Raw genomic sequence first — 12,500 nt, forward strand, 5'->3', positions numbered from 1 at the left:
ATTTTATCTTTGATAGCGGCTTTAAGAACGATATACCTCCCCGATGTATCTACAATCTGAGAGTGAATAACGCAGTCAAGACCCTTTTTGATCAAGATTGCAACACCTCGAGAGTTTGAGCTCCCATGGGAGCAAATAAGTTCTGCACCCCATTCGTTTTTCCATTTTAAGTGTGTTGACAATGTCGAATGAGTTTCTTGCAGAAATATTATATCCGAGTTTCGTTTCCGACACCACGTGAAAATTGTTCGCCTTTTTCTGAAATTGCTTAGTCCCCTCGCATTGAGAGATAGTAGATTAAGAGAATGATCGGTCATTGTAGCTGAATCGGGGGAGTGATATTATAGAAGAAGTCATATAAAACGAAAATGAAAACGATGGTATAGCAGAGTGCAAGAAAGTATAATGCACATAAACCGATAATGTTCGCCTAAAACAAATTATTAATCTACAAAAAAACATACAGTAACGTATGAAGTAAGAAGTTTCCGGAGCATTCACATTTCTAATTAAACAAGAAGGGTTAAGTAGTTTAACACTTATTACACACATAAACCTTAAACTAAATTAAACTATAGATGTGCTGTCGCGCTGTGACCGCTTTGGCTTTGGTTTCCGCTGTTTCTTGTGTCCATAATGAGACCATAGTATGGGAGATTGGTTGTTTCTTCACCTCTGTAGATTTGCCCGTTTATAATTAGCTTATCAACTTTAAAATAGGCTGTTTGCTTTCTCTGTTTGGCCTTTTTCAAGATGGGATATAACGTTTTCTGTATTTCATCAATTTCCCGGGGGAAATCATTCGCAATTGAAATGTTGGTGTTTTTCAAGTTTTTAACAAAAGACCAAACATACTCCTTGTCTTGAAAGAAGCTGAATTTAGCTATAATAGGCCTAGGTTTGGAGTTCTGTCCTCGACTGGTATTCTTCTTAGTAGTGATGCGGTGAACGCGTTCGAAACGGATTTGTTCGATATCTTCCTCTGGGATCTTAAGTTTATCGCGCATCACTTTTTTTAATTGATCTTCAGCAGAAGTTGACTCACCTCTTCCTTCTGGAACATTAAACACTTTTAAATTTTCACGTCTTGTGTATGCTTCTAACTTGATGTTGCGGCATTCAAGATGTTTTATTTTAGCATTGAGGTCTTCCAGATTCTTTGCGTGGGTTTCCAGTGTTGCACACGTGGCGGTTGAAGACAAATTCAGGTCGACGATGTCTTTTTGAGCGATGTTCAGGCTTTCTTGTAAACTTTTGTTTTCTTTTTCCAATTCTACCACTCTACCTTGCATAGCCTCTAACTCGCCGAGTCTTGTTAGCACTTTGTCAAGCTTTTCACTGACTTCATCTAGTTTGCTAAGACAATGGCCGTCGGCTTCATCGAACGCATCTTCCCCGTCAGTCTGTGAGCCGCTTTCCCTTAACCGTTTGCGACTATCGGCTCGGGCGTCTTCTTTTCCCATGTTATTTAAGCGAATGAAAGCCAAGCAGCCTTCGTTGATTACATTATTTTGCAAGCTTTGAATTTCATCTAAAGTAGCTAGCAAGAACACGTCCGCCTTCGACGAAGGCCAGGTTACAATCCTTCCTAAAAGGTTAGTTGCAGTACAAACGTAGTCTCCAGAGTCAGCTTTGCGGACGTCTGATAATCTCATGACTCTGTTATTTCTCAGCACCCTCCCTTGTGGAAGCTGACCAAAAGACTTGCTCCACTTCACGTCTGGTGTGGGGTGACCAGTCACGTGACAAGTGGGAAGAGTAACGCTACTTCCCACGCTGATATAAAGAGGTCCAGGATGAAGAGAAACAGATGGCTGAACTGCAACAAAGTTGAATTTCATGTTTTATCACAGCAAGTTAAGACTGACACTGAAATTCTTATCTTATACGAGAATTGATTGCCAGTTGTTGTTGCTGAGACTAGTTTGGATATCGTTAAATACTGATTCGATAAATGTTATCAGTGGGTTCAGTTTGTGTTGGTTCTCTACTCTGCTCCGAAGGTCTTTCCAGTCTTTCCGTCTCCGGGTCTTGCGGTTTTCCCCTCTCAGGAAAAACCAGCATACAGCTGATTCTAGCTGGCTGTAAGCTATGTTCCAAGGTCACACATGGACCGTATAGCGGCAGCCAGGGGCGCCATCATATGCTTTCGGTTCGACCTTGTTGAACTTCGTCGTTGCTATACTTGCGACGGCGATTAGCGTGACAATTATTATCATTCATTATTTCAGGTATAGAAGGCGGAAGCTTTCGTCATGTTATCACATTCTTAATGATCAGAACAGGATGTATTTAGTTTTATCCTGTTATAATTACCTAGTGTTGGTGAGGTTGGTTGCAAGGTGCACAGGAATTAAAATAACATAACAACATAAGTTTAGGACTAAATGAGACTGAGTTGAGGACTAAGATAAAGAGATGGCAAACTAAGCAACAAGTGAAGAGATGTATATATTCTATGATCACTCGAAAATCAGAGAAAAGATTGCAGTGCTCCACTCAGGAGTAAAATGTGTTTTACCATCGAATTGTACTGCTATACTGCTAGGACTGAAATTGTCGAAAAGAGCATTCTCGCCGCCGTGGCAGGAACAGCACAAGAACTAATAATCGGAAGGTCATAAGGTCGAATCCACTCGGGTATTTTTGGGTTACACTCTACTCATCATCAGCACAATAAATTAAATCTTTTTCATTCATTTAATGGAATTTTTATATCGTGGGAGCGAAAAAGGGCATAGAAAGTCAGAGAAGCTTGGGTCTCAGTCAACGAGTGATTAGTTCGTTCACGCTTAAAAGATCCCTGAATAATAAACGCTTACCATTTACTTCCAGTTGGCTCTCTGCATGAGCTTTCCCCAGGATGTTTGTCGCAGAACATCGATAAATACCCGTGTCACTTTCTTTAACATTTCTTAAACGCAACATTCTTCCTGATACCGCTGACTGGCTCACCTCTGTCTGACTGTTTACCCTACTCCACACCACTGTTGGCTGAGGATTTCCCGCGACTGAACACTGAAACGAAGCTGATTGGCTTTCGCTTACTGTCAACTTTGCAGGAGAAACAACCACTGTTGGAGCTGAAATTGATTCACCAGGTTCTCCTTTAGCCCCCGGGTTGCCTGGCAGGCCCACATCTCCTTTTTGTCCTTTGGGTCCATCTTCTCCTTGAGGCCCCTTAATGCCTTGCTTACCACTTTTTCCCGGCGATCCCATAAAGCCTTGATCACCTTTCTTTCCGTTTCTTCCTGTTTTGCCCTTTCGTCCTTGTGATCCTTTCTCTCCTTTGGGTCCAGGTGGACCGGGAGGGCCTGGGGGACATGATAGGCAGGATTGAGTTGTATCCGCTTGGCGTCTTGTAAGTCTTAAAAGCTCAAGTTCTAAAAGAAAGAAATCAATGGAAGAGATGAATCAAAATTTAAAGGGCATTCAACACTGTCTCTCACGAGAGAGAAAAAGTGGGGAAAGGTTATATAAGGTGTGTATCTAAATCTACATGTATATACCAGCATTCGGCAAAGTCCCTTTTTGACTTGTGGCTGTTTCTGCTTAGGTGGCCTTATACACCACAAGCCTTTTTAGAGACCACACCGCCAAGCCGGCCACTTCTGCTGGAGAGGACAGGACAGCCACAACACCGGGGACGACTCTTCTCGAATAGTGTTTGGGTTCTTTAACGTCCCACAGGGACCTTATGAACATAGAAGACATTTGTGAGACGGGGCCTACGGTTTATATTCCTTATCCGAGAAGACTTGAAAGTCTAACCATTTGCAGATGAAATTACAAAGGCAGCACTTTCTCCTCAGTTATTTTAAGATCCCGAGTGTTGATCTGGCCGGGGTTTGAACCCGCGACACTCCGCATGACAGCCCGATGCTCAACCAACTGAGCCACCGGTGCGCGGTGTATTTCAAGTCGAAGATCGCCTAGTTAAACTTGTTTAATTCAAAAACCATCTTGAGTCAAGAACTGAAACCAATCCAAGCCTTTATTTATCATCGGCTTTCTTTTCTTTTAGCATATGCTTATTCAAAGAGTGGATGAATTTTTGAATTTTCTTTCAAGCGACTTCTGTTTGACAAGGAACAACAAATTTCGTGGCTTCAGGTGATAACCTTTCTGGAAACTCTGCATTATTCATTCTTTTATTAATCAGTCACACTAGTGTCCAAAAAGAGAAATATAAAAGAACTCACAAGTACATATTTATACAAACACAAACCTACACCTAAACCTGTAAAATTAATAAAAGTTCGATCGGGATTTATGATTTTCTTATCACTATCGTCATCTTCGAGAAAATTAAAAGGAATTCAGTTTTTTCGTATTTGTATTCATCATCGCCCTGCGGAAGAGGATACTGGAATGAAAACAGTCTGGAAGTCATTTGGTTTGAATTGCTGCGGCCAATTGAAACAGTGTCTTTAATAATAACGAGGTCTGCAATGATTAACTACACAATATCGCTCCACGTCCTTATATAACTTGCGTAAAAGGTCGACGTAAGCCCTAAGTTCGAGAATGTCAGCGAATGGGGCTGCAGGAATGGCACAGTGGTGAGAGCACTCGCCTCCCACTAATGTGGCCCGGGTTCGATTCACAGACTCGGCGTCATAATTATGTGGCTTTACTTCTTGGTTCTCAACTCTGCTCCCGGAGAGGTTTTCTGCGGGTACTCTGGTTTCTCCTCTTCAAAGGACTAACATTTGACTTGATTTGCTTTTATTGTTAATTTCAGTTTACAGTGTCTCCAATTAGTGCCGGCTCCAGCGCTAGAACGACTAGACATTTAAATGACGTACCTTTCGTTTCCTTTATACCCCTTGCCTGTCTGCATGGCGACGGAATAGAAATAATTTATTGGACAAAACTGGGTTAATTGTTTCCCATTTGTCGGGCAAAACAGAGCAGTATTATGGAACTGATCATGATTTCCACGTGAGACCAGTGCGAAACTCGAAAGCAAGATCTCTGCCATTATACAATACAAAGTCGATCTTACTTGATTACCTTACAAATTTTTCATTTTGACAGAAGTCGTGAGAATACCGAAGCTTAGTAGAACCAAGTAAACGCATGGCTGTTAACGTTCCTAGGTATCTTTATGCTTTGGCGCTGCTAAGCTGTTTATTTTTCAGTCGAAAATCCCAATGAAAGATTCATCAATGCATGTAAAACATGACGACATCTCTATGATTTGCTTAACAGAGTTAAGTAGAGAAACTTACCGGTAACATTCTTTCTTGTCTGCCCGACGTTCGGTCTGCTTGTCGGCGGCTGAACCTCTACGACGCTCTCAATAGCATTTATTCTTTTCTTGTGCTCGGCCAACTCAAATTCAACCCTCAGAAATCCAGCACAGTAAAATACGATTGACAGAACAGATATAATGGAAGCAAAAGAAGGGAGACTCTGCTTGTGCGAAGTCATTTTGCCACTTAAGCTAAACAATGCGCCTTTTTTCGGATGGATAAGTGTGCTCGTTACGTGATACTATGATCACGAGTGTGGGTAAATTAATGCCCAGGGGTTATCCGATGATCTTGTCCTGATGGTTATGTGTGGAAACAAGTTGTATCAAAATATCAATTGATGTTTTCTATCATCTTTTTGCGACAATTCCAACCTTTTCAAAAAATTGTCAGTTTTAATGAAAGCTGTCACAAGTGGCGAGTATGTTAAGAAGGAGAATGGACACATATCCTTGCGTGCTTACTGATAGTCTCCTTCGCAGCCGTTTTTTGGATGTCACGCAACGCTCCCCCCAAAGAACCCAAAAAACGGCTGCGAAGGAGACTAGCTTACTGAGTGTTTTGTTAAAAAATAGCCTATTTGATTCTGTTAATTGATTCCTTGATTGACATTTGACAACATTATTAAGACCGGATAACACGAAAAAAGTTCACTTTTTCTGGTACGTTTTGCCAACGGATCTATGCTAACCTGTTTGTTCACCGACCTGTTTTTATGTTTCTGCTAACCTGTGGTACCGAAGTTTGAGGACTGTTTAATCTACTGGATATCGTCACAGAAGTAAGTGATCGATGATGTGAGATCTGTTGAAATTAATTAAGCGCCGTAGTCCGTATTTTATTGTAGTTCATAGAAGCTGAAATTATGTAATATTTTCCTTTGCAGATCGAATAAAAAGAAATTAAGAAAATTATACGATTTGAGTAACCCAGTGGATTATTAACCATTTTCCCCCGGAACACTTAGAAAGTAAATGCACTGAAGAGTGAAAATGCACGTGCGCAACATGTAAAGGTATTGTTTTGCTCCTTGCTGTTTTTGTTATCGTTACTCAATTCCAAAGCTGATTGGTTTTCCAGTCATCAGTCACTTTGAAAGAATTTGAAGCAAGATTCAGGAAGATCTTCTGCTATTATCAGCTCCTGTATTGAAAACGGAATGCCCACGCTAGTGATGAAGGCGAAGGCTATGAAGCACGGTTGAAAAGTCCGATTGAAGTCTTCGTAACCAACGATTTCAAAGCATTTTTGCATCACAGTTCTGAATCACGAGAAGAGAAAGAAAAAACGGATCATTATCAGCAGCTGTGGACGAGGCCCTATGTAAAAACAGTGAGAAACATAAACATGTAACATGCTATATAATTCTACAAACAGACAACACCCTATATAACTCTTGTTTCTTATGTAAGCGTTACCAACTAACAACCAAACATTTCAACAATTCACTGAAGTGGATAAAGTTAATTAACAAAGGATCATCAAAAATTAGTTTAGGTAATAAACTGCGTCATCCGAGGAAGTTTTAATGAATCTTTATTCCTAACGCTGCTGAATTTCAGTGCTCTATTGTAACCCCACGACTTTCCACAGCTGGCCGTTTTTAAGACTGTTAATACAAAAGCCGCGTCACGGTAATACTGCTTACCCGTTTGTAAGACTGCTTATAAACGCCGTGTTTAAGACTGCTTACAAGCTGTCTGTAAGACGGCTTACAAACGCCGTCTGTAAGACCGCTTATTAACGCCGTGTTTAAGACTGTTTACAAAGGCCGTGTGTAAGGCTGCTTACAAACGCCGTTTGTAAAACTGCTTACAAACGCCGTGTTTAAGACTGCTTACAGACGGCTTATAAACGCCGTGTGTAAGACGGCTTATAAACGCCGTGTGTAAGACGGCTTATAAACGCCGTGTTTAAGACTGTTTACAAAGGCCGTGTGTAAGGTTGCTTACAAACGCCGTTTGTAAAACTGCTTACAAAGGCCGTGTTTAAGACTCGACTTACAAAGGCCGTGTGTAAGACGGCTTACAAACGCCGTGTGTAAGACGGCTTATAAACGTCATGTTTAAGACTGCTTACAAAGGCCGTGTGTAAGACTGCTTACAAACGCCGTCTGTAAGACGGCTTATAAACGCCGTGTTTAAAACTGTTTACAAAGGCCGTGTGTAAGACGGCTTACAAACGCCGTGTGTAAGACGGCTTATAAACGCCGTGTTTAAGAATCGGCTTACAATGACAGACAGTGTAGAAAAGTAGATCAGGCAGGGGTCCTAACAGACACATGTAAACTAAGCGTTTCTGAGCAAAGTCCAAAGCTCTTGGTCAGTATCAACGCGCGGGAAAAAGCACTTCAACTCCTTCTAACTTGAATATCATCATTTATGATCTCCAAATCTTTACCAATGGCAGGCAAAGTCAAGGGCGTAGCTAGGAATTTTCAACGGGGGGAGGGAAAGGGGGGGGGGGGGGGGAAGTCGTTACGAGGGTCTGGGGAAATGCTCCCCCAGAAAATTTTGAAATAGAGATGCACGAATTGCTACTTTCCAGGCCCGTAGGGAGGTTTTTCGCGGCAGAGTGCGATCCAAGGAGAAGACGGAACAAACGAGCGCCGGAGGTGCTAGCCTGTAGGGGGGTCTGGGGGCATGCCTCCCCGGGAAATTTTGAAAATATGGTTGTCAGTGACTGCATTTCGTGCGTTTTGAGGGAATTATGATTTGAAAACAGGAAGCCAAAAGCAAACTTAACAGCGTGGATATAACTTTTGAACTTCAAAATGGATTTTTTTGGCGCAGAGACGCCTTACGTATACATTTTACAGTTTTAGAGAATGTCACTATTTAAAAAGAACGAAAATACTGAAATTAAGTGAATCAGACGGGCCCACCCGTCGCACCCCCCTTTCCTACGGGCCTGCTTTCATAGATATTTCATCAAAAGTAAACATCAGTTAGTCCAAGTTTAGAAAGACAGGTACTTTTAGAGGTAAAGGTTTTGTAAACTACTCGTTTTACCAGAAGTTGAGTGTACCCAATAAAGTTTTTTTTGATATTAATATTAGTATTAAACCATTGATGTATCGCTAACTAACGGATTAGTCTATGATGTCTTCAAACTGATTTCCTTCAAAAATATATTTATCAATCAAGACGAGGGAATCGGTTGTAAAAAGTTTCAAAGGTAATATCAGTAAAGTTTAAATTGTCTGCCCAACACTCCGGAAAGAGACAACCTTAACTTATTTTCAAATATCTTTTTTGGGGGCAACTGCCCCCCTTGCGTCTCCCCTAGCTACGGCCATGGAAGTGGTTGGCAACAGAATTATTACTTCTTTGAAGGTCAGGAGTAACTGCTGAATATCCTGTCTCCTTTGTTAGCAATCGGCGAAGTTCTCTGACTTCTCCTGGATTGAGCTGAATAACATGGTGCCAGAAGGTCATGTGCTTCTGATGGTGCTTAATACGAGTGAAACGATATTTTTGGTCTTTACTTCTCCCCTTAAATTAAACAGAAATCTCTCTATTTCTCTGACATGAGTCTTTGGTAGCCACTTGACTTGGGCAATGCATTATGAATTAATTGTACTCAGTCGTGGCAAGTAAATTATCGCTCCTACGTAGAAGTAAAACCTTTCTAATGTATGAATGATTTGTGCGTTCATAGCTATTTGGTTCATTGCTTGCCAGCATGGGGTAACTGCTCTCAGACCGTATTATTGAAACTAAACGACCAGCTCGTGCTTTTCTGTCGGCGGACTTTGATGTTCTTTCTGTCAGTCCATCTTCCGCTTAGCTTTGATGGTTACCTATTCTCATGAATACTACTTCACCACAATGTTTAGAGCAAAACAAGTCCTACGAGCGCTATATAAATACCTATTATTATTATTATTATTATTATTATTATTATTACTTAACCGCACGCGAACAGGGATGTCGTACTTGAGCTTGCAAAATTAATATAACTGCACCATAACATAAAAAAATGACTTTGGCAAGCGTACCATTTCTTATAGTGCTGTAGCTCTTTTAATTGTAAAAGGAATGCTTTGGAGCATGTTCTTACCACTGAGTTATTCCCTAACAAAAGGTGGTCACTTAAGATTAATCGAGTCATTTCATATTGCAGCAATTAGACTCATATCAGCATCCGGAACCGCTTAAGTTCTTTGTTATGATTGTAGATTTAAGTTGATGTATACATGTGTTGTTATTTATTTGTTTTCTTTTTATTTGTTATTTATTAGATTTTCTTTCTTTGTTATTGCATTGTTCAATTCACTTTTTTTTATACAACTAATGGCCGTATGTTAGAAAACTTATGATCATAGTGATACGTTTTCCCTCGTTAATTAAAGATTATTGATTGATTGATTGAAGAACAATTCAGAGTTTAATAGCTGATATTCATGTGCAAATAAGTAGCAGGATGTTCAGCAGTTAAGCTCAGGTCTGGACTGTTCTTGATCGCCAGTGATTGTCAATGAGCAAACCGGCTAATGAAGTTGAATGTGGCCCAGTATTCTGCAATTTTGTTAATGAGATTTGACAGGAGCAAATGAGCAAGGGGCGATGGAAATATTTGACGTGTGCGCTGAACAAAAACTGACCCTCGGAAGGGGAGGGAGTGAGTGGAACCAGCTACTTTGCCACGTTGGTGAATCTGTCTAAAAAGCCCAAAGTCAAAGGCAAGAACCGGAAGGTTTGAATGCCCCGACAAAGGCATGCTCATAAGAAACGACATCAGGTTGCCATAGAACGGCCCTTGACCATGAGAATCGAAGAGTTTAAAAGTACTTCTTCGTTCTCCAATTTTAAAGTCAGGATAAATGCAGTAGTTTATCTTTACTTTAGGCGAAGCATTTGGGAGACACTTTGTGACGTTAATGGTCCGTAATCTTGGCTTGCACTCACGTGATTAGACGGCCATGTTGGTGTACAAACGCTCGCGTTTTGCATAATCATAGGGCTAAATTCCGAAAAAGACTTTTTCGCTATTTTTCTAGACTGCAAGCAGTCTCTTTCTTCACCTAGGTTGCGACGGGAATAAAAGAAAGCGAGGGGGAACATTTTTTTTCCCTGTCGCGCCCCATTCATTTCTTGTTTCTTTCCCTAATTTGCATAATTGTAACTTTCCCAGTTGCGTGAAGGATTTCAGGAACAAAAACAGACTACACGAAGTCTACTATTGTGCAATACACCGAACATGGCCGCCATGACGTCAGATACAAGCCAAAGATTCCTAGACTCGAGTGATGTTGAAGCTGGGACAAAACCATGTGGACACTCCGTGATGCTTATTGAAATCCGTGTACATCTAATTACTTGAATTTCTGGACATATCCGTTTGGTTTCTTCGGGCTTGCGCGGTTACACAGCAGTAAGCTAAACAACTAAAACGAATTGTTGCAGTAGACGCTCTGGCCGCTTTTGCGAACCATCTTGATAGGCAACGTAAGATTCGCATGTAGAGAATTATTGAAGATAATTTTGTTTCAGCTGTGTGGCTTCATATCTCAGTTAGTAGAATATTGCACCAGCATCGCAGAGGTCATTAGTTCGAATCCCGATGGAGCCATCTGAATTTTTCTGGTATCTCTATGAGAAAATTTCCTAAATTGTCCAGGTAAGTACGAGCATTATTTCTCTCTTTCGTTTATTTTGTTTCTTTTGATGTAGCCAGGTAACATTTCCTAACCCAAAGGGAATTAAAATCTGAGAATATTTATTAATTTGGTCTCCACTCCACAACAAATAACAACACAGCTTCGCTGAACCAAATAAGTTTATTTTGGGAGGGCCTGGCGAGAACCATCCTGAACACTATATAACACAAACAATTTACAAACTACGTGACAAATCCTTAAAAGCAACCAAGGATAAAGCTATCTCCGCACGTACAAGTCGTTTACAAGTGCCAGTATGGCTGGTGAGCCACAACACTTTAATTAATGCACAAAATATATAGCCTACTACTCCGAACAAGCAATCCATCTTGGTGCCAGTTAGGCTGAGGAACCACAGCTCCGTCATTGCATTTGACTATAAGATAAACAGGCCATATTGGCTTACTTCCCCATATAAGCTCACAAGCTTTGTGCCAGTCAGGCAGCCAGTTAGGCTGGGGATCATCAACTCCGACGTACAATATAGGTCTTTGTCTTGATCATGGACTGGGTCATGCGGCACACAAACAACAGGAAACGCGGCCTGAGATGGAAGCTTACTTCAGTTCTAGAAGACCTGGATTATGCTGATGATGTTGCTCTGATTTCAAGCAGATTTGCTGATCTTCAGGAGAAGACTGATAGACTAGTAACCACCGCCGGCGTTGTCGGGCTCAAGATCAACCCGCGCAAAACAAAGACGCTAAGGATGAACCACAGATGCACAGACTACATAAGGATAGAAGGAGAGGAGGTGGAAGATGTGGAATCCTTCGTCTACCTAGGTTCAGTACTTGACAAATTTGGTGGAACAGAAGCGGACATCAAGAGGCGACTAGCACTAGCTAGAATTGCCTTCACCAGACTTCAGAACATCTGGAGGTCAGGCAGATTCAGCCAGAAGACCAATCTGCGCATCCTGAACTCCAGTGAAATGTGCTGTCCGTGCTACTGTATGGAGCCGAAATGTGGAGAGTGACAACAGCTGATCTCAACAAACTGGATGTGTTTCACCGCACATGCCTGAGGAGAGTTCTGAGGAGATTCTGGCCTAACCATCTTAGCAACGAAGAGCTTAATGAAGCAACAGGGAGTACTCCGGTATCAGCCCTTGTACGAGTGAGAAGATGGCGATGGATAGGACAAATATTGAGGACTAGTCCTAGTAACATCTCGAGGACTGCACTAACGTGGGCACCTGAAGGTAAAAGGAGACGAAGCCGGCCGACAGAAACATGGAGAAGAACTGTGGAGAAAGAAAGAAACCAGCTGGGATGGCATTCGTGGGGGGCTGCGGTCGCATCGGCGGCAGACCGGGATGGATGGCGCAATCTTCTGGCCGGCCTTAAGAGTCCTCATGAGCCCGATAAGGATAAGTAGTATATACAATATAAACCTAAAGTACAAAAAATTAGTAGAGCTGAGTAACCGCTAACAAAGCAAATGCGGTTTGAACGGAGGCCAGAAAAAACCTGCCAGAAAAAACCCGTGTGGGGAAAAAATGTGCAGGAAATCTGAGTAGGAACCAAGGCTCAAGCTCCAAGCGATTAGAAGCCCATCCTACGAAGGCTTTACAAAAA

At 41.5% G+C, this 12,500-nt stretch overlaps 1 protein-coding gene across 1 annotated transcript in view; it reads right to left on the bottom strand.

Moving 5' to 3' along the window:
- The window catches only part of LOC137996771 (uncharacterized), a 20,010-nt gene extending 14,538 nt beyond the window's left edge, over positions 1 to 5,472 (bottom strand). Inside the window, exons 1-3 of the mRNA XM_068842356.1 lie at positions 5,235 to 5,472; positions 2,823 to 3,383; positions 1,567 to 1,819 (exon numbers count right to left, since the gene is read on the bottom strand). Coding sequence (XP_068698457.1) covers positions 1,567 to 1,819; positions 2,823 to 3,383; positions 5,235 to 5,436 — 1,016 coding nt within the window. The 5' untranslated portion in view covers positions 5,437 to 5,472. The remainder of the gene's footprint in view (positions 1 to 1,566; positions 1,820 to 2,822; positions 3,384 to 5,234) is intronic.
- Positions 5,473 to 12,500: the final 7,028 nt, after the last annotated feature.

Source organism: Montipora foliosa, chromosome 3 (genome assembly GCF_036669935.1).
Source record: "Montipora foliosa isolate CH-2021 chromosome 3, ASM3666993v2, whole genome shotgun sequence".
Classification (NCBI taxonomy): Eukaryota; Metazoa; Cnidaria; class Anthozoa; order Scleractinia; family Acroporidae; genus Montipora; species Montipora foliosa.